Source organism: Sinocyclocheilus rhinocerous, unplaced genomic scaffold (genome assembly GCF_001515625.1).
Source record: "Sinocyclocheilus rhinocerous isolate Xijiao unplaced genomic scaffold, SAMN03320098_v1.1 scaffold756, whole genome shotgun sequence".
In the NCBI taxonomy this organism is placed as follows: domain Eukaryota; kingdom Metazoa; phylum Chordata; class Actinopteri; order Cypriniformes; family Cyprinidae; genus Sinocyclocheilus; species Sinocyclocheilus rhinocerous.
This window is the reverse complement of record NW_015662039.1, coordinates 632,939-656,055: the sequence shown is the minus strand read 5'-3', so window position 1 is coordinate 656,055 and position 23,117 is coordinate 632,939. Positions and strand designations below refer to the sequence as shown.

General features: G+C 36.3%; 1 protein-coding gene across 1 annotated transcript in view; it reads right to left on the bottom strand.

The window, feature by feature from the left end:
* Positions 1-23,117, bottom strand: part of LOC107727364 (protein kinase C epsilon type-like) — a 108,423-nt gene that overhangs the window by 27,977 nt on the left and 57,329 nt on the right. The window contains exons 3-10 of the mRNA XM_016537208.1: positions 16,973-17,135; positions 15,382-15,416; positions 14,565-14,653; positions 13,907-14,036; positions 12,843-12,985; positions 12,570-12,663; positions 10,922-11,136; positions 10,023-10,196 (exon numbers count right to left, since the gene is read on the bottom strand). Coding sequence (XP_016392694.1) covers positions 10,023-10,196; positions 10,922-11,136; positions 12,570-12,663; positions 12,843-12,985; positions 13,907-14,036; positions 14,565-14,653; positions 15,382-15,416; positions 16,973-17,135 — 1,043 coding nt within the window. The remainder of the gene's footprint in view (positions 1-10,022; positions 10,197-10,921; positions 11,137-12,569; positions 12,664-12,842; positions 12,986-13,906; positions 14,037-14,564; positions 14,654-15,381; positions 15,417-16,972; positions 17,136-23,117) is intronic.

The following is a 23,117-nucleotide window of genomic DNA, read 5'->3' as shown; positions in this document are numbered from 1 at the left end:
TAGGTATGTACACTGTAGACTTAAGTGCACGTACTGCAAAATAAGTTCAATGCAAAAGTTGAAGTTGAAGTTCATACAATTGGTACTATGGAATATGTTCACCAAAGTTCAAACAATTAATAATATGCATTCTTTAAAAGTTTGCCCAGGAGGGGTTTCTTGCCCCAGGCAGGAAGTAATGTTACATTTTGTGTTATGATAACTAAATTAGCAAATGTTTCTAATAACTCATTTGCTAATGCATTATCATCATGCACATTAAAAACTTATATTTAATATGTTACAATTTAAAAGATTGCACACTGTTCTTGAGGGGACATCTTCCCCTATCTTACCCTACTGACTTTTTTTTTTGTGTGTGTGTGTGATTACACTAATACTTGTCAACTGCAAAACCTATTCAAAATCTGTCATCATATACAAACCACATTCACTGCAAACTACCTCTCTTCTTTCTTCACTTTGTAAAGCCCCCAATGACGACTTAACAAAGACAGATCTCTCTCCACATATAGAAGTCATTATCTAGGAATTCAGTCTAGTTTGAGAAATAAAAAAAAGGAGTTTTTTTTGCTTGTGAGAACAAGCTGCAGTTGCACATTTAATTATATTCCTCAAGAATAAATTCCTCATTACTATGAGAAAGAAAAACAAACAAACAAATGTACAAAATCCACTTATCACTCAAGAATATTCCATTAAGGGCACTGAAAAGCAAACACATTTTGGATTTGATCCATTAACAGAATCACTTCTCACTTGTAAATTAGATTGAAAGAGAAAATTCTGTCATCATTTAACTTGTTCTGAACCTCTATGAGTTTTTTCTTCTGTTGAACACAAAAGAAGATATTTTGAAGAATGCTGGTAACCAAACAGTTGACGGCAGCCATTGACTTCCATAGTATTTTTTTCTATAAGAATGGCTACCATCAATTGTTTGGTTACCGACATTCTTCAAAATATCTTCTTTTGTGTTCAACAGAAGAAAAAACTCATACAGGCTTGGAATGACATGCGGGAGAGTAAATGATGACAGAATTTTTTTTTTTGGGTGAACTGTCCCTTTAAGGACTGTAAATCAAAGCATGTATCTGTGATATGTGTGTACTGTGTGTACTCAGAGTTTTCTTCAGTTGAAGTCCAGACAGGTACGGCTGCCTACACAGATGTCACAAAGAGAACGGCTCAATCTGACTGCGATTAATGGAGCGACTACAGAACATAAATGTGAGGGATCCTGGCCAAGACACCTGGGAACGCTCCAACCTGCTGTCCAAGAGCAGAGATGAGCCAAAGACAGGAAGAAATGTCATTCCACGACCTCGGTTAAGAAGTTAAGTGTGGGAGTATAAACTAACCAGATTGGAACAAGTGTGCATAAGAACTTTGAGAACATCATCCAAAAAAGCAGGGGAAAATTATTTCATTATAAACAATCTTGGAATTGTTTTTTTCTCTCGCTCTTTTGCTGCCTGATGTTTTTCAGCCCCATAAGTTTCCATATGCGCTTTGGCTGCTTGTATAATGTTGTTTACATTGCTTAGCTGTAATTAGGTGGATAAGAGTTGCACTGTGAACCTGAGGCTGACTGCTGTCTGAAAATCATGATAAAACTCTAGTTCATTAGCAGGAACAACCTTTCTGCTCATGTCATGCCTTCACTTTATAAATAAGGCATCAACATTTATGCTTTCGGCTGCCAATTTTATCCAAAAAGGTGACTTGCATTTATGGTATGCATTTATTAGTAAGCGTGTTCCCTGGAAATTGAACTCATGATGACCTCAGTGTTGCTACAAGTTTTTGGAAATTTTTGGAGAAGTTTTAATGTATTCTGAACATTTATACATAATTTATACATAACCAACTAGGTTCATATTTTGAACAGTAATGTTGGGAGTTTCTGTATCTCTGAAACATTTAAAATGAGCTTTGACAGTTATTGTTAAGAATTTTCTTATTAACAATAATTTAATTATTTAAATTGATTGAGTTAGAACTTGTGAATTTTTATTTGTGAAAGTAAAAATGTGATAAAAAATGCTGAAAAACACTTAATACGTAATTTTTATCTAAAACCTTGATTTATGGACACATTATATATCAACTAAATTTACACTACCATTCAAAAATTTGGAGTCAGTAAGATTTTTTTTTGTAAAAAATTAATTGTTTTACTCATAAAGGATGCAATAAACAGATCAAAAGTGACAGTAAAGACATTTATAATTCTACAAACTAATTATATTTCAAATAAATGCTGTTCTTTTGAACTTTCTATCATCAAAGAATCTTAAAATATTTTTAAGATATAAGATAGGCACAACACAACTGTTTCAACATTGGTAATAATAAGAAATGTTTCTTAAGCAGCAAATCAGCATATTAGAATGATTTCTGAAAGATCATGTGACACTGGAGACTGGAGTAATGATGCTGAAAATTCAGCTTTGCATCACATAGGCACAACACAACTGTTTCAACATTGGTAATAATAAGAAATGTTTCTTAAGCAGCAAATCAGCATATTAGAATGATTTCTGAAAGATCATGTGACACTGGAGACTGGAGTAATGATGCTGAAAATTCAGCTTTGCATCACAGGAATAAATTACATTTTAAAATATATTCAAATAGAAAACAGGTATCTTAAATTGTAAAAATATTTCACAATATAAGTGTTTTACTGTATTTTTTGTCAAATAAATGCAGCCTTTATGAGACTTTGTTCAAAAACATTAAAAAATCTTACCAACCCCAAACTTCTAAACAATAGTATATAATGCTTACGTAAAGCACTGTAAATTAAATATGCTATAGATTTAAACATGCTTTACTTTACTACATAGTACCGTATTGGCCCGAATATAAGACGACCCTGATTATAAGACGACCCCCCCTTTTTCCAGATGTACCTTTTGGAAAAAGGCTTTTTAAAAACCAAATCTTGTTTTTTTTCTCAGTAAAACACATTTTGTCTTCAATTATTTTCATATTGTATATTTTTCCTATTTTAATTTTTGTTTTGAAAGTATGGTAAAAACTGGTAAAATGTACCAACAATCACATTTAAAAAATATACACTTTTTTGATATACCATTAAAAAAAAAAAAAAACGGTAGTCCATCTGAATTAGGACATTTAGGCTATCCATCTAATAGTAGCCTACCGAAATCTTATTAACAGTAGAAGTTAAATTTTACTGTAGTCTTCAAATCTGGGTACTGTCTTACGTTTTAAAATCACAAAGGGAGTTTGGTGCCATCATGCTAACGTGACAGTCACGACTCATGCAGCTGTAAGGTTTTCTTTCTCTTTTGTTTTTACTCGCGATATTTACAACACGCATTACATTACGTATTTCATGGCACACTCGTTTTATGTGTATTTGGCGCCACCTAGTGTTGTGGGTGTATTATTGACATGTCAAAGTCTAGACCCTGAATATAAGACGACCGCGTTTTTTCAGATGTATTTCCAAGAAAAAAATATCGTCTTATATTCGGGACAATACGGTAGTTAATTTTATTGCACTCTTTTACTTGGTTCGATATACACATCAAATAATTTAATTGAGCATTGGAAGCGATGGGTTAAAGAGTATCTATGGGGAAAGTCTATCAGAGGGTTACATAAGCGGGGATCAGCGCAGGACCTCGGCCCTGCTGGTGCTGAGGCTGTTTCTGAGGGTGAGAGGCAGAGCAAGTCCGGGCAAAGGCGTCCTCAGCAGTGCCTGATAGCAAATTAGGCATTGAGGGAACACGAAATGGAGTGAGAAACGGAGCATGTCAACAAGAGGTCAGCCTGCTATGCTACATGTGAGGCAACAAAGAGCTGATGAGAGAAAACAAGAAAAAAATAAAAGAAAAAGAAAGGAACACACACCTGCATTCATTCAGTTCAAGATCTGATTAAACGCAAAACGCTGCAGACCGCAAGTGTGTAATCTGTGTCCAAAACCAAATCTGCGGATAAATCAAATCTTTACTTAATCTGCGATCATTAGGGCTATAAATGTACACTTCAGACCAAAATTTCTCAATTTTCTGACTTACATTTTCCTCACATTTAAGAGAATTTCCTCATATATTTAACATAATGCAGCATCAGATGTTGCTGCATTAGTCATTATATGTAATAAGCAAAATATTGTAATGCAAAATATTTGGTCCAAGTGGGCCAAAGCAAGAAGTAAGTGTGTGTGTGTGTGTGTGTGTGTGTGTGTGTGTGAGGGAGAGTTGAAAAGAAAACAAACAGCATATGGAATACACATCATGCCCGATAAGCATCAGAACCACATTATGTAAGGCTAATGGCAATCACCTTCTTCTGGTGCAAAATAAACACGCGAACAAATCTCTCCAAAACAAACTTTAGGTCAAAATGTTTACAGATAAAAATGCCAATAATTATATTTTCTAAGCATGGTTAAAACACTACATTTCCTATATACTGTAGATCATACACAAAAAAAACAATTTATGTTGTTGTTTTTTTCTTCTTTTGCTTAGTAAATTAATGCTAATGTTTTATTCTTAATTTTACAGTCATATGTTTTCTCTTTGAATTTATTATAAAATGTAATTTATTCCTGTGATGCAAAGGAATAAATTGCATTTGAAAAAAAACGCAAAAAAAAAAACTGAGACTGCCCTGCTCTCGGTTACTGAAGCCCTGAGACTGGCAAGAGCAGCTTCCAAATTCTCAGTACTCATCTTGCTGGATCTGTCTGCTGCTTTTGACACAGTTAACCACCAGATTCTCCTGTCCACCCTCATGAAGATGGGCATCTCAGGAACCACACTCCAGTGGATCAAGTCTTACCTCTCAGATAGGTCCTTCAGGGTGTCTTGGAGGGGTGAGGTTTCTAAGTCACAACTTCTTGCTACTGGGGTTCCTCAAGGCTCAGTACTTGGACCACTTCTCTTCTCCATCTACATGTCGTCATTAGGATCTGTCATTCAGAAGCATGGCTTTTCTTATCACTGCTATGCTGATGACACTCAAATCTACTTCTCATTCCAACCAGATGATCCGACGGTAGCTGCCCGCATTGCAGCCTGTCTGAGAGATATTTCTAGCTGGATGAAGGACCATCACCTTCAACTCACTGGGTTCATCAACCATAACTCCTTCCAGGACAGCCAGAAACCTAGGAGTTGTGATCGATGATCAGTTAAGCTTCACCGACCACATTGCTACAACGGCCCGGTCCTGCAGATTTGCCTTATACAACATTAGGAAGATTAGACCCTTCCTGTCAGAGCAAGCCACACAACTTCTTGTACAAGCTCTTGTTCTCTCCAGACTAAACTATTGTAATGCTCTCTTTGTCATTTGTAAGTCGCTTTGGATAAAAGCGTCTGCTAAATGATTAAATGTAATGTAAATGCAAAGCTGAATTTTCAGCATCATTACTCCAGTCTTCAGAGTCACATGATCCTTCAGAAATCATTCTGATATGCTGATTTGCTGCTTAAGAAATATTTCATATTATTATCAATGTTGGAAACAGCTGTGCTGCTTCATATTTTTATGGAAACTGATACTTTTTTTTCTCAGGATTCATTAATGAATAGAAATGTTAAAAGAACAGCATTTATTAGAAATATAATTCTTTTGTAACATCATAAAAATCATGTAGTGGAAATGACATTACTGTTTGACGATTTTCAGCCATGCATGAGTCTGATTCACTGTTCATATATTGTTTTTCTGCTATATGTCAGGACATTAAAAGCATATCCTCCTACAGGTAAATGACTAGAGCAAAGTGCAGTAAATGCTAAAACTACTTGCTCTATATACCAAAGTGTTTATGATTACATTAATGAATTTAAATAATATGATACCAAATATCATCACTCAAATATGCTCTTAAAATAAGGTGGACAGGAGTTAGTTGTCACATGGAGATGCGAAAAGGTTATAATCTCCACAACTGTAAGGTTTTGAGTCAAAGGTTCATTAACATAAATGTGGATTATCTCTACATATTGTTCAAACAGAAACACAAATTATGTTACATTTTTGTAAAATGTAAACTAAATAATTACTGTTGCCAAAAAAAAAAAATGATTAGATTATTTTGTATGTTACTTTTTGGTTACATTGTTGCTGTTTCATTATTTCTTAGCCATTATAATTGTTCCAATGTTAAATTTTACTAAAAAGCCTAAAGTTGGGTGTTTAATTACAGATTTCATTCTGACAATTTACCCTATATAGTACATAAAGAGCTGTTTTTCTATCTTTCTGTTTGTTTGTTTTTTCTTTCTTGGGAAATAAAGGTGGAAATGTTAAAGCCAAGTCGTTATTAAAGTATATGTTTTTGACTTAAAAAAAAAATAGATCAACCAACTGGAGTAAAAAGCGTGACAACTAGCCCTGGTTTTTCATACTTGCCACTTCCCAGTCCAATTATATATTAGTATTGTGTGTTCATTTTAGTATCATTGATTTACTAGTTTTTAACATTTTGAATCAGTTTCATTTTTATATTTTCAGTTTTCATTTTAATTTAGTTAAAGTTTTAGTAATTGTGTTGTGTTTTTGTCATTTTTAATAGTTTTGCATATACAGTATGTCTATATTGTTTTTATTATTTTTTATTTCAGTTTCAGTTACACTAAATTAAAATAAGAAATGCTGTCTTGGCAACTAGCTGAAATAAAAAGTTTATATATTTATATAAATTTTTTCTGATAACATTTATTTTGTTTCACGTAATGAAAATGTTTTTTTTAAATGTTTTTAATTTTAGTTTCAGGTTTAGTGTTAAGTACCTATAATAAACCTGTAGCTGTGGATTAGCAGCTCCTCTATTATTACGAATCCAGCAGATGTGTTTCCCGATCTCATTCCCCCAGCATTTTCTGTCACAGCTCTACTCGCCCTATAAAGTGATTAAATAACGGTGACTATTCCTCAATGTCACTTTGAGTTAAAGCTCATCACTGCTAAGGTCGTTAAGGGCTTTCAGAGGTCATCTTCTCCACCCTCTCAACCTTCTTTCATCCTACACTCTGGCTTTTCCTCCCTCTTCCCCACCTCCTCCCACTCGTGTTCGCAGTAAAGGACACAATGTTCTTTTCGCTTGTTTGGGGAAACTGCAGAAGTAAATAAATTAGAGGAGTGGAGGATGCCGTCATGATGGCTGACTCCAGATTTTAGTGGAGGAAAATAAACATGATGTTCATGTGAGGTTAGGCCTGGCCGCAAATCTAAAACAATTATCACACCAGCAGACCGAGAGAGACTGAATGGGAATTAGAATGGTGACCTAATGCGGAGGCTTTATCTGATGTGGGCTTATTATAGACCATAAAAGAAATGTTCCCTTCAAACAGATGCTTGCCCTTCTGTGTCAGGGAACAGACAACCTGACCAAGTGTGTGTGTGTGTGTGTGTGTGTGTGTGTGTGATCAGCTGCAGGGTTCGGCTGATCCAGTAACAATTTGCAGAATGGATAAGAACATTCAGAATTATAACGAGTCACTGCAATAAATAATTCATTTACCATCTATAATACTTAACTGACTGAGACGGATGCATCTTATGAAATGGGTGCACACACATTTTGATCAATAAATCACCATAACTGGATATTGGATAGAGATTTGTAAAAATCAACATTGTAGAACACATTCACAAAGAACGTCTCAGGTTACGTATGTAACCCTAGTTCCTCGAGGGAACAAGACGCTGCGTTGGAAACGCTAGGGGAGCGCCTTCTGTGACCTCGCTCTGAATAACATGTGAAATCAGTCCAATAGCTGAGCGGGACGTCACGGGCGGGTGACGTCATGACCAGGAAGCTATAAAAGCACGTGCGGCGGAGCCAGCGTCAGCTTCAGGAATGAGGCAAGCGCTGGCAGGGATGCCGGAAGTATGGCACCGAGACGCAGCATCTCGTTCCCTCGAGGAACTAGGGTTACATACGTAACCTGAGACGATTTTACTGTTTCTATGAACAAATAAATGCAGCCTTGGTGACTCGACGGAAGCGGGGCCAGCACCGCGAGGAACGCTGGCGAAGGCTCCCTCCTCAAAAAGAGCCCTCCGGAAGCGAAGCGTATGCAGTGGGAGGCGCTCGCAATGCGGGCAGCCGGCCCCCTCAAGAGCCGACTCTGCGTGCTTCGCTCCCAAGCAAGCCACGCACAGGCTGTGTGTATCCCCACTCGTGATATAACGTTTTCTTTGGGCAGGGAGGAACACACAACCTACAACGTGGCTTGCACTCGCCCTTTGCATGCTTTGTCTTAGCGTGAGCCTTAGACATAGCTGCTTATTAGACTTTTTCTCACAATAGACAGACAACAATAAATATGACTGACACACACAGAGCGCTTCGCTGAATGACAGAAAGCTGACACTGGCTCCGCCGCACGTGCTTTTATAGCTTCCTGGTCATGACGTCACCCGCCCGTGACGTCCCGCTCAGCTATTGGACTGATTTCACATGTGATTCAGAGCATGGGTCGCAGAAGGCGTTCCCCTAGCGTTTCCGACGCAGCGTCTCGTTCCTGAAGAGGAACAATAATTACATAAATATTTCAGAGCTAAACATAATTGTATAAATGTATTGTCAGTATAAAAATGACCATGACTTTTCCTGACCTGAAAATCATTTTAAAATCAGGAAATAGAGCCCAGCTATTAATAAGACCAACATGTTTCTATTATATTCAGTAAAATTACATAACTTTTTTTTTAAGGGTCACATTATTGTAGCTTTTTAGTTTTGGGCTTTATTACTTTTATCTGTATGTTTTTATTTAACTACTCTGGTTTTATTTGGTAAATCAATTATTTTACATTTATATTTATTTAATTGTTGTATGTTTGACATTTTTCGTGATTACAATTAGGTTTATATTTTGTATCTGACCTTTTTTATTTTAGGTCATTTAAGAAAAACAAAGTACATGTAAGTTAAAGTGCTTTTTATAGATCTTCTGATAAGATGAAATGGGAGTGCATCAATAAATATGTATTCATGTTATTCATATATTTTATTTAAATTTATTTCAAGGCAAAATTATGACTGAATTTTTTATTTAATATAATTTATTTTAGGTTCTGTTGTATCATTCTCATTTCAATATAGCAACCTATTTCTGTTTTTATGGCTGGTTTTCATTTTAATTAAAAGCATTTTAGCTGGAAACCTGACTATCCAAAATATTTATATTTATTTAATTGATGATTGGTATTTTTAATGATTATATTGCATTTTTTTATTTAGTGTATTTGATCTTGTTTTAATTCTGTCAGTTATTTTAGGTAATTTAAGAAAAAAAAAAGTGCATGTAGGTTAAAGTGCTTTTTATAGTTCTTCTAATGACAATAAGAAATGGTAATACATCGATAAATATGTATTCTTTTTATTCATATTCAATTTCAATGCACAAAATGACAGCAGCTAATTTTAGCAGTTTACTTTAGATTTATTGTATTGTTCTCATTTCAATATAGGAACCTAGCCGTTCTAGGTAGGCGTGGCTGACTCTTAACTTTTATAAAGAATATCTCTTTGGATTTGAGACTTTAGTCTTTGCAACTTTACAGATCTTCTTTATGCACCAAGAGCTTGTAACACTCCAAAGAGAAAGGAAAAATTTAAATTGCATCATATGACCCCTTAAAAGCCTTGTTAGCTGGAAACCTGACTATCCAAATGTAAAATTTTAAGCCTAAACATTTCAAATTTTTCCCTGATTAATTGGCCTGTTTTTGTGGTTATTCCCCATGTCACAATCTTGCCCTCTTCAGATAAAGAGCTAAACTGCTGTCCCATCTCCAAAAATGAGCATCAAAGCTACAATCAAGAGTTGCTTTCTGAATACCTGACATCATGTAATATTACAGCTCCATCTAGTGGCATTCTGCAAAACATCGTTTCTAAATAGGCAGAATATCTTGTTATGTAGTGACTGCCTTCATTGTTAACTTTGCTCATTATTTAAGGGTTTGTAATGAGGATGAGCTGACTCTAGAGCAGAAACGCGGTCTCTTACCTTGGTCTGAAAGCAGCAGTAGAGTTGGGTCAGGTAAGGGTGTTTTCTGGCCAGCGCTAGAATGCGTTTCTCAGTCATAGTGCAGTCCACATCATCGTCCTGCAGGATGACGTCTTTCTTCAACACTTTCACCGCATAAACCTCATCAGTGCCTCTTAACTCTGCCAGCATCACCTGTACAGAAGACAACCGGGCCTTTATTACAAACGACACCAAACTATATTCACACTGCTGACAGGAAACAAAACTGGTACTCAAAGGGATAGTTTCTGACCCTTGGAACGACATGAGAGAGCTTTCTGACCCTCCATAGGCAGCAATGCAACTGAAACGTTTTATGGCCCAAAAAGATAGTAAGGACATCGTTAAAATAGTCCATGTGGCATCAGTGGTTCAACCGTAATTTTATGAAGCTACTTGAGAAGAAGATATGATGAAAACCGAAAATATAAAAATGAAACTGATTCAAAATGTTGAAAACTACAATAGTATATCAATGAAACTAAAATAAACACACATACTACTAATATAATTGGACTGACAAATGGCAGTTACAGAAGAAATCGTTGAATAAAGTCGTTTTTTTTTTCTTTGCACAAAAAAAGTATTCTTGTAGCTTCATAACATTACGGTTGAACCACTGATGTCACATGGACTATTTTAACGATGTCCTTACTACCTTTCTCAGCCTTGAACGTGGTAGTTACATTGCTGTCTATGGAGGTTCAGAAATCTCTCGGATTTCATCAAAAATATCTTAATTTGTGCTCTGAAGATTAACGAAGGTCTTGCAGGTTTAGAACGACATGAGGGTGAGTAATTAATGACAGAATTTTCATTTTTGGGTGAACTATCCCTTTAATGCAGAAAATAGAGGGCAGAATTGCACAAAGCTCCACCTTGCCAAAGCTGCCTTTCCCGAGCACTTTGATGAAGGAGAACTCTTCCAGCGTCATCCTTTTGGTCTGGAGCGTCTTCACCTCTCCGTTCTCTCTGGCCTCCCCTGTCTCCTCTGACAGGCCCTCGGTCAGAGAGGAGGACGAGGCTGGCTTCAGCTCTTCCCCACGATGGTCAAACGAAAGTGCCTTTCTGATGTTCTCCAGGTCCTTTATATCTGCAGATCACAAAATAAGAAGTGAAAAATCGCATTACACACTATGAGACCCCATACTGAGTCACATTTTTCTCCTCCTTCAGTTGTAAAATAAACCAAAAAATATGTTTACTGTAACGCTTGTAATAAAAAAAGTGTAAAAGTACAGCACCAGTTTTGAAAGTGTGATTTCTTTATGCTGTTATTTAGCAAGGATGCATTAAATTGACCCAAAGTGACAGTAAAGACATTTGTAATATTACAAAATATTTCTATTTAAAATAAAAGCTGTTATTTTGGAACTTTCTATTTATTAAAGAATATTTACACAAAAATATATTAAGAAGCATAGCTGTTTTCAACTTTAATAATAATATGAGATGTTTCTTGAGCAGCAAATCAGCATATTATTATGATTTCTGAAGATGTGACACTGAAGACTTGAGCAATGATGCTGAAAATTCTGCTTTGACATCACAGGAATAAATTTAATTTTAAAATATATTACAATATACAAACACTTACTTAAAACTGTAATAATATTACACAATGTTACATTTTCTAACTGTATTTTTTATCAAATTACAGCAATACAGCCTTGGCTGCCTGACTTCTTTAAAACATAAAAAAATCTTACCCACCCTAAATTTTTGAAATATAATGTACAGCCACTGACTAGTGCAAAAAAACTACTTACTAACCTTGCCTGTCCAAAGTTATATAGCCACGTGATGAATATCAGATCAGAAATCACATATCTGTAAAGAACTGGTTGTCAAACCATGACATTTTTCATCCACTGAACACAAAAGTAGAATTTTTGCCAAATATCCCAGTTGTTCATTTCCATATAACGAAGTGAATGATATGCGGTCAAGCTCCAAAATGATAATAAAGCATCATATCATAGAAGTAGTAGCTTTTAAACAGAATATGTCTGTTTTAGACCATTGGCAAGCTGATTTTATTAAAAATTCTGTTTGTTTGTCATACAAAGCCACTGCATGACAAAATACAAGTGTCACATTTTGGTACAAAGACCCCATAGAATTCCACATTAAGTTTATTACATTTTTAAAAGCATACCAAAACTAATAATTCAGTCATCATTTACTCACCCTCATGTCATTCCAAACCCGTTTGAGTTTCTTTGTTCTGCTGAACACAAGAGCAGATATTTTCAAGAATTGACTTTGAATTGAATTCCCATCAACTTCCACTCTTTGGACAAAAAACGCAATGGAAGTCAATGGGAACCAAATCTGTATTCTAACTAACATTATACATCATCTATTATGTTTCGCAGAAGAAAGTCAGTCTTACAGGTTTAGAATGACATGAGGGTGAGTAAATGACAGAATTTTCATTTTTGTTTGGACTATCACTTTAAGGACAAGTCAAAATTATTGTGTTTAACCCAAGAGTCATCTGCAGAGCTCCGAGTGTGTGTTTACCCTGGTCACATGGTGATGTGGGAGCAGATTTGGATCGATCCTCTTCTGACTGCAGGGATATGGGTAAGGGCTGCGGATCTGGACCCTGAGAGATCTGTGTTAAAAACAGGAACAAATCATCTTCATCATTCAATCATCATTATGTTTCAGGAGGCCTAATCAGGTACCTAACTGCTGCTCGCTGTAAAGGCCATTATGTCATTAGTAATCATCAGAGTGTATTTCCTATTATCTACAGCTGCATGGGGGAGGCTTTTAACTTCTCAGTCTCACCTTTTTTCTCCTCTGGACGCTGCCGGAGAGTTTATCTGGAGTGACTCCGAGGTCAGACAGCACCTTAGCAATGCCCCGGGCGTCCACCCCACAATTAGGAGCTACATTACTTTCACAACGCTTGTGCACATTCATCTTACAAACTGAGGACAGAAAAATGAAGCGAGAGGGCATGAGAACTTACAGCGTATTTCAATGCATGTCAGTGTGAGTATGTTTGAAACGTGGAAGATTCAGGGTTAAAGCAGGGATATTATAGTTAACTAAAACCAAAACTATAGTGCTTTGTTATTTGTTATTGTTAACTTTGTTACTATAGTGCTAATTTTATTTCAAGTAACTTTTTTCATTTTTATTTATTTTCTTTTTTTAAATTTTATTTCAAGTAACTTTTTTCATTTTTTAAAATTTTATATATATATATATATATATTATATATATATAAAATTTTAAAAAATGAAAAAAGTTACTTGAAATAAAATTTAAAAAAAGAACTGAACTGAAATAAAATAAAGTATATATTTACAAAAAAAAAACTTATTTCAGATAATTGCCAAGATAACATTTGCCATTTTCATTTAAGGCTGCTGTACTAAAATAACTAAAACTACTAAAATTGAAATAAAAAAATTAAAACAATTAAAAATAATAATAAAAATGATGAAACCACACATCAAACTACTAAATTTTTTAATAAAAAATTAAAACGAAAACAAAAATTATAAAACCAAATTTAAAATAATAATAAAAACTGCAGAAAAAAAAAAAAATCCAAATTATACTAAAATAACACTGGGTTATATTTCTGGGCATATTTTCATTTGTATGTCAACTACCATTTTTTAAAATTAATATATTAAATAATAAACTATAAGACTAACGGGCAGTTTTACACAAGCACTCAAAAATATAGCCTACAAAAATATTTTAAAGAAACATGTGCACTGACCACAGAAAATTCTATACAAATTCCATGAAATTATCAACTAATTTCAATTTCCCTGATATTTCAAGCTTTTCCTGGGACAGCTCTTTAACTACATTTCCCAGAATGCCGCTCTCACCTTTGCACTGAAGCCCTTGCCGCAGCAGGCCCCACAGTAATGAGCCGCAGTGGTCGCAGAACGTCAGGACTTTGTAGTTGTGAATACTGAATTTATGAGGCATATTGACGCTGAAGCGCTGAGATCCCACCTGCAGGGGGCGATAGAGGATCAGGAAGACGTTTATGCAGCACTTGCAAGCATTTTAAAACAAGTGAAGCTGCAAAATGCAGTGATTTTTGCCCCCCCCCAAAAATAAAATAAAATAAATATTATAATCTTACAATTGTGGGTATTAACACCCATGTGATAAAGACTACACAGTAATGTTGTTTATAACAGTAAAAACATGGTATAATTTTCCACACCAGTTCAGGTGTTGCTCTTTAGCTCATGAGATTTAATGGATATGTCCTAATATTGAAAATAATAAAGAAAAAAATACATTGTTTAAAATTTATGTGGATAGCACATGTAACTCTAGGATAAATTTGGTGAGAAATATTTAGTTTATATTGAAATTGCTGACATTTCATTCCAGACAGATATATTTGCAAATTTGTACACAGTTTAAAACTCTAGAGGAGACGTCTGACCTAAGCAAAAGTTTGTATTTCACTCTCATTGGTGATAACTGAGATATTAAAAGTGAGACATCATTTCTGCAGGTTCCTCTCACCTCCTCTGTGGTGTCCTCCTGTTTCTTCAGACCCGCACATTTCGTGATGATCAGCTCATGGCAGCGTTTATGAACTACACAGGTGCACACTGATCAACAGAAACAAGCAGATGAGATCAGCTTTACTTTCTGATGTATTACTCTGGCTTCACAGATAAGAATGTTTGGGCTGCAGTATAGATATGATATTTTAGGAGGTTCCTGTCCATGCCAGTAGTTTCCTTCATTTCAGATCGTGAGCTAGTCACGGCTTAAAGGAACAGTTCATCAAAAAATACAACTTCTGTCATTATTTACACAGAATACGCACATGCATGATGTTATTTTATTCTAAAACAGAGATGATCAACAGAAATAAGCAGATGAGATCAGCTTTACTTTCTGATGTATTACTCTGGCTTCACAGATAAGAATGTTTGGGCTGCAGTATAGATATGATATTTTAGGAGGTTCCTGTCCATGCCAGTAGTTTCCTTCAGTTCAGATCGTGAGCTAGTCACGGCTTAAAGGAACAGTTCATCAAAAAATACAACTTCTGTCATTATTTACGCAGAATACGCACATGCATGATGTTATTTTATTCTGTGGAAAACAGAGAACTTTGAAGAATAGTGCATGAGTCTTCATGGTGATGTTAGCTAAATGGCTGTGTTCACTTTGAACTGTTGGTGTATGGAAAAGTGCTACATGATGAGGATGACATTGCACATGTGTTTTGTTGCTTTAGATTTAGAGTAGCTAACATTTTTATGACCTAACAAATTGTCTAAGCTGTTGAACAAAACATCTGACATGGAGAAATATGGTATTTGCCTACCTTGGCACTGATACCCTTGCTTTCCTAATACACCCCTGTGAAGAGAAGCAAGAGAGATCAGTTCTCCTGTATGTTTTTGTACATGAGGAAAGAGTCTCTCTGTGATGTAAATATGAAGACACTGTGATTTGTCACACCAAATGTAAGAGAGAGAGAGAGAGAGAGAGAGAGAGAGAGCGTCATGCATAAACGTACTGTAGCATGGTACATATTCCACTGAGGAAAGTTTGTCTTTTGAACTGACAATTTCAAGTTACTAGTCATCTAATGAATAGCTTTGTTTGCCTCATCCAATTTTTACTTACATTTGGTGTTTGCAAGTGACCTTGAAAAAGGTGCTCTACCTACTTCATTATTATGGACATTATGCTAATACTTTAAATATATTTCCATTTGTTAACATATAGTCAACTACATTCAGTAGTATAACATAACAATGAACCTTAATTTTACAGCATTATCAGCATGATATTATCAGCATTTTAAAATGTGTAAAAAAGTTGTATCTGTTAACATTAGCAATTGCATTTTATTGACAAAGGGTTTCCAACTTGATTATGCAAAATGGAATGTACTCACCCTCAGGTCATCCAAGATGCTGAAACAGTTCTACTCAGCCGTCATCGAGTCTGTTCTGTGCACTTCAATAACTGTCTGGTTTGGTTCAGCTACAAAATCAGACATCAGAAGTCTACAGAGAACGGTTCGGACTGCTGAAAGGATTATTGGTGCCCCCCTGCCTACCCTCCAAGAACTGTATACATCCAGAGTGAGGAAAAGGGCTCAGAAAATCACTCTGGATCCATCACATCCAAGCCATCTCCTTTTTGAACTTTTGCCATCTGGTCGGCGTTACAGAGCACCGAATACCAGGACAGCCAGGCACAAGAACAGTTTCTTTCCCCAGGCAATCTACCTCATGAACAGTTAATGTTCTCCCATTGTGCAATTAAAGTACAGTATGTGCAATAACCTTATACTTATTTATCACCCTAAACCCTAGTACATCCCTACAACTTATTTTATTTTATTCTATTCCTATTCCATCTATACCATCTATATATTTTTGTGGTTTATATTTATGCATGTGTATTTTATTCACATCTCATTTTTATTATCTGTGTGTTGTTGTTGTCTCCGTGTACTGGAAGCTTGTGACACTATAACAAATTCCTTGTATGTGCAAACATACTTGGCAATAAAGCTCTTTCTGATTCTGATTCTGATTCTGGTTATTCACTGCTCGTCTTTCAGTTTTAGTCCCACACATCAGCTCTGCACCTTATTTTTTAAAACAGCCATATTCCTCTGTTCTCTAGAGAGGCGGGACACAGTGTGCCTGTGCATGGCGGTGTTCTTGCGCAGTGTGGAGGAGGCCAGACGCACTCAATACGCTCATATTGTTGCTCTGAGCCTCAGGGCTTTTCCTGTAGTTACCATGGAAACGCAGCCCACTGAGGGTAAACCACCCGTGAGGAGGGACAGTGTACACTGGTTATGTCAAAACTCAGACGCAGATTTACCAACGCACACAGCTGTACAAACAGCACGCTACAGGGCTGTAAATACCAGGCGACGCTGCGGGACTCACCAGATGAAGTCGCGGCAGTGCGAGCAGTAGGTGGGCTGTCTCAGGTAGGTGGCCATGAACTTGTGTCCGTTGACTTGATGCACCCTCCTCCGGACGGCTCCCTGCCTTTTCCTGGGACGCATGCGTTCACGAAACACGCGCTCCTCATTCTCACAGCTTCCTGCTGCAAAAACACACACAAATGCACATTCTCAACCATTATTCAATATATTACATTACATTACATTTACATTTAGCAGACGCTTTTATCCAAAGCGACTTACAAATGAGGACAATGGAAGCAATCAAAATCAACAAAAGAGCAATGATATACAAGTGCTATAACAAGTCTCAGTTAACCTAACGCAATACACGTAGCAAGGTTTTTTTAACAACAAAATAAATAAAAAGAAAACAAATAGAATAGAAAAAGAATAGAGCAAGCTAGTGTTAGAGGCCTTTTTTGCTTTTTGTTCATTGTATAATAAATAAAAGAAAACAAATAGATAGAATACAAAAAAAATAGAGAAGAGTTTTAGTGTTTTTTAAAGAAAACAAGCAGTTAGTAAATGAATAGAGTGCAAGTCTAAAAGGGGCAAGTTTTTAAAGAATAGAATTAGAATAGAATATTCCTCAACATTGTGCACTCATTCACTCACTCACTCACTCACTCACTCATTCACACACTCACTCACTCACTCACTCAATCACTCATTCACACACACACACTCACTCACTCACTCATTCACACACTCACTCACTCATTCATTCACTCACTCATTCATTCACTCACTCATTCATTCACTCACTCATTCATTCACTCACTCATTCATTCACTCACTCATTCACACACTCACTCACTCACTCATTCACACACTCACTCACTCACTCACTCACTCAGGTGCAACATTTTCCACTATAATAAATGGTGCTTTTGAGAGATGTTTAAAATGGTTCAGTTACACTTTACAATAAGACCTCTTTTGTTAATATTAAAGTATTAACCAATTTTACAGCATGTATTAAAATGTATTAGAAAATGCTGAGATTAACATCAACTAAGAAATAATTAATGCTTTATAAGTATTGTTCATTGTTAGTTCATGTCAGTTAATGTCAAAAACTATAAGCTTATTGTAATGGTTACTAATGATTCAAATGAGATGAAGTAAGACTGGGTGATATGGACAAAATATTATCGTAATATATATTTTTTTATTATCGTAATATATATATACACAATATTAATTTGATATCACTAATGGGGAAAAATGCATTCCACATGTTTTTAGACCTCAAGAATGAATGTAAACATAGCTTTTATACATTTTAATTTTGGGCCCCATGAAATTTATTTTATTTTATTTTATTTTTCTGAAATTCTGTATGATTCAAGACAAATGTATCAACAAAAATGGTGTCTAATGAAATTAATTCATAAAATGTTAAGAATTTAAACATTCTCTTACAACGTGATCAAATTAAGATATAATTTACAACAAAACATTACATTTCTGTTTTTGACAAATAAGGTGCTGCACCTCAAAACATGTATACATGTATGAATCATACATGTTACGATCATTTAGTTTCTGTGTGTATATACTATGACAATAGTTTTTATTCACACATATTGAGACGACAGATGCTGAAAACACGATTAATCATGACAAACATACCTGTGAAAGAGTATTTGTTACCATATATAGAAAACCATGTGAGCAGTATTTGTCAGTAAACAACAAGTAGAGTAAACAACAAAAACTAAAGAACAGCATGCAGAAAATGTCCCTACTACCTGACATCACTCAACTACATGTCCTAAAATAAAACACCAGTCTCTCCTAGACGCTATTGTTGAGAAGGCCGGTTGGTGTTTTCTTCCGACCTTATAGTACATATAAGGGAACAGTTCACTCAAAAATTACTTTGTTATAATTTTCTCACCATATTATGTCAGATTAAATTAAAATATTTCATTTTTGAGCAAACTAATCCATTAGCTGTGTGTGTACATCTGTTTGTGTGTTATGAGGGGCCATGCAGAGGCAGTGATCAATAAACCGGGGGGCACGACTGTGACAAAGGCACCATATTGAAGAAATGTCAGACGCTTTCACTAGGAAAGGAAACAAGGCCACAGGGGAGGAACTGCACTCTTTCTCTCTCTTCTTTTCCTTCTCTCTGTGGAGGATAAGAACTGTGAGCACTCCTGAGTATTCCCTTATGTCAATGTATCCGTCTGCTGCAATCACACTTCTCAGCCTTGAGAGAAAGAGAAGAAGAGACGCTGGGCTCCGACTCACAAAACGACAACGCAAGTTGTGTCAAACTGGCAGGCTGACGGTCATCTCCTGTTATTAATAAAGCCATTGTATATGTTTTTTGAAAGCTCTTGCTATTATGCCAGCAGAAAAAGAAACTGAGCTGGACACTGCGGCAGAGAGCAAAAACTAGCTAGAAGAGAAGATGAAGGAGAACAGGCCTCTACCGTTCAGACTAAACAATTAGCGATCAAAAATGATGAACATCATGCATAATTACAGTAACACTTTAAAATCTTAATGTTTATTTTTATATTGCTTCAAATAACCATGCGTTGCGGTACTTTTGTGAATGTGCCTTGAAGACTGACACGGAAGAGAAGAAATTGTTTTATTCTCGGAGCTTAATAAAATTAAGGTTGAACCGCTGATGTCACATGGACTATTTTAACAATGTCCTAACTACCTTTCTGCAACATTTCAGTTGCATTGCTGTCAATGGAAGGTCAGAAAGCTCTCGGATTTCATCAAAAATATCTTAATTTGTGTCTTATGGGTTTGGAACGACAAGAGGGTGATTAATTAATGACAGAATATTTATTTTTGGGTGAACTATCCCTTTAAGTCACCTTTTCAGACCATTAGTCAACAATAATATTCAGAAAAAAGAAACAGCTGATTGCTCTCTAAAAGTCAGATCACTCACAGATCGTCAGTAATTTAATGTTAATTTGGACCTATTATCTGTGCTCTGTGATTAATCCATCCATTTACAGCAGTCTGACCCATTTAGACTGATTTACCATCCTGTTGTGAGCGTGAGAGGTGCATTATCCCATTGACAGGGATATTAGTCAATCATACTGATCAAGAGAACATTATAGGCAGGCATTATTGCATTGACTAGTGAATCGGCCAATCATAGTGAGACGGAGGCACTGCCTCCACCTCTTGTGCAATTTTCACCAATATTTCTATTGGACCATCCCGACCAGCCCAACACTGGCTTAACCAATGACATGAGTTTGGGCAGTTTTGTTTACCTGACCAATGGAAGACATAGGGATTGTTCAGAAAACGGCTTGAAAACAGTCAATATCACAGTAGTGACACAAAAATTACACACTTTACCTTAACCCTCCTAATTTTAGGGTCATTCCCATTCATTTCCTATGGTCGGTCTATTTTGACCACAAACAACCAAAGTGTGATTTTTGTTTATGACTTATTAATGAAGTCCAGTGTTCTGTTTGTTCAGATTGGCAAAAACTCCTCAAAATACTTAATTGGGCGAGGAAAGTTAACATTTAGGGGAATCTGATGACTTTTAGTAAGTGCGCTTATGTGATATTACTCAGAAAAGGGTCACAAGGCAATCTAATAGTTAAGTTCAGTAGACATACAGTTTCTTCTGAATTATTATTTTTTTGTATATTCTTTAGCTATAGGTAACCTGAGTCCATGTGGATTAAAATACAATCATATTTACATAACTGTAGAATAACTATATATACAGTTAATGTTTACTAGGAAATGTTTCATCTGGGATTACATAACTGAGCTGACAATATATAAAGCCACACATGACTTCTACTTACAGTACACAGACAAAGAAAAACAATCTGTTTTTTGAATCAAATTCCATGCTGATCTCTCATTGGTCAAAAATAACGGGTAGTCCCACACAACTGGACGGGTTGAGAGACACTTTTAACACTTTTTTGGGAAATAAACCCATATCAAACTAAAGTATTTGAATATTAAAGAGTGACACGATTCATATTTAAAAACACTCTGCAGTGAGTTTGAGTCTAAATGATTAATATATGTGCAGTGGTTCCAGGGCTGGTTGTGTTCTAATCACCATCTAAGGACAATGGACCAGCGGCGTCTGTCTAGTCTCACAGGAGACTGAAGTGAGTCGCTCTCATATGTATCACCCACATCCTCCTCCCAGCTGAGGGACAGAGAGAGAGAGAAAAGAAACAGATGTGGTGGCTCATACTATCTCAGTAGGATATGTCTGTTCATTTATCAGCTCTCACTCATTAACACTCAGTGAGGGTGAGAAGAGCTCGGCACACATTCAGCAAACCATAATCCATCACAGACAAACTACTGCCACCAGATGACTTAAGATTTAAGATCATATAAAATCAGATTTCCTCTCTTAAAGAAACAAGTGAAAATTAAAGTTCTGTCATCATTTATTCACCATCATGTCCAAACCTGTATGTGGATGTTTTTCAATGAAAATCAAGATAGCAAAAATATCATTCAGTCACATCAGGATCTTGAGGGACTTTTTTTTCTTCAGAATTTTGTGGACCAAAATAAATGAATTTACTGAGGCTTTTTAAAATGTATTTATAAATAGTATTAATGACAGTAGGAGTAGTTAGTATTTTTGTGTTTAACTACTGAAATCAATTGTGGTCCTGTTTTTTTTATTAATTTCCCTCCCTCAGGTTAACATTTTGTCTTAGAAAACTTGCATGAGACAAAAATAATAATAAAAAGCTGAATTTGCATTGATCGAAAGATCACACAGAAATAACAGCATGCAGGTTTGGAAAATAATGTAAATAATGACAGAATTTTTATTTTTGGGTGAACTATCCCTTTAATAAAATTCCCTATTCTTATTGTGCAGATTCATCAGTGCATGTTATAATAAAAACGGAGGGTTTCCAGGGTGTCAATAATCTCAAGAGTGAATTCTGTTCTGAAGTTATAATTTAATGGATTCACCGTATTTAAATGTGGTTGTAACTGCTGAAACTTTATAGTTCGTATGTGGCTTTTTACAGTTTATGAAGAAAATATAACTGTTTGCCTGTGCAAAAAGTCTGTGCCACTTTAACTTTTCATACACTGTGTCACATTTCAGAAGCCACATGCACTATGATGTTGTCTTTAAGAAATACTTGTATACATGGACTATATGTGTATGTAAGCCTTATGTGTGTGTGTGTGTGTGTATAGTTAGTTTGTGCCATACATTTATCTGAAGGTCAAAGTTCAAGAAGTATTTGTACAAGAGAATCATTCAACAGGAAAACACTTTGCAAAACCATTTGACATTTCAACAAAACAATGTAGGTTCTCATGAAGGTGTGGCTCCCTCTACCTGTCAGTGACAAGACGCATTAATTACATTATTAGTCATATGAATGTGGATCTTCACCCATACTTCTTCTTCTAGATTCTAGCCCAGAATATATCTCCAGTCTTTGGAAAGACAATTGATTTCCACTCATAACCAAAATGTGCATAATTAATCGCTGTATGCCTTTTCCCCCGATCTCTCTGCTCCCGGGAGTTCTGGAGAGAGTGTGCCGGGACGGGGTCCGTCTACTGTTAGTAGCCCTGTTCTGGCCGGTCCGAGTATGGTTCTCGGACCTGATTTCCCTTCTCGACGGCTTACCATGGGAGATTTCCATCAGGAGGATCTCCTCTCACAGGCGGAGGGTACGATCTTTCACCCCTGCCCGGAGCTGTGGAAGCCGTGGGAGTGGCCTCTGAGGGGGGCACAACTCGTAGCTTCCGGTCTCTCAACCGAGGTTGTTGAGACCATCCTCCAATCCAGAGCTCCCTCTACGAGGAAACTGTATGCCCTGAAGTGGAAGTTTTCACTTCTTGGTGTGGGGATCGCCAGCTCGACCCAGTTTACTGCCCAGTTGGTACAGTGCTGGAGTTCCTGCAGGCCCGATTCTCTGCAGGGTTGACCCACTCCACCTTGAAAATCTACGTGGGGGCTGTTGCGGTCTACCACGCCCCTATCGGTGGCCAGTCAGAGGGCAGACACCCCCTAGTTACACATTTCCTCCACGGTGCGTTGAGGCTGAGGCCTCTGGCCAGAGAAGCTTATGCTAAGCGGTGGATCAGGATGCTATTCCATA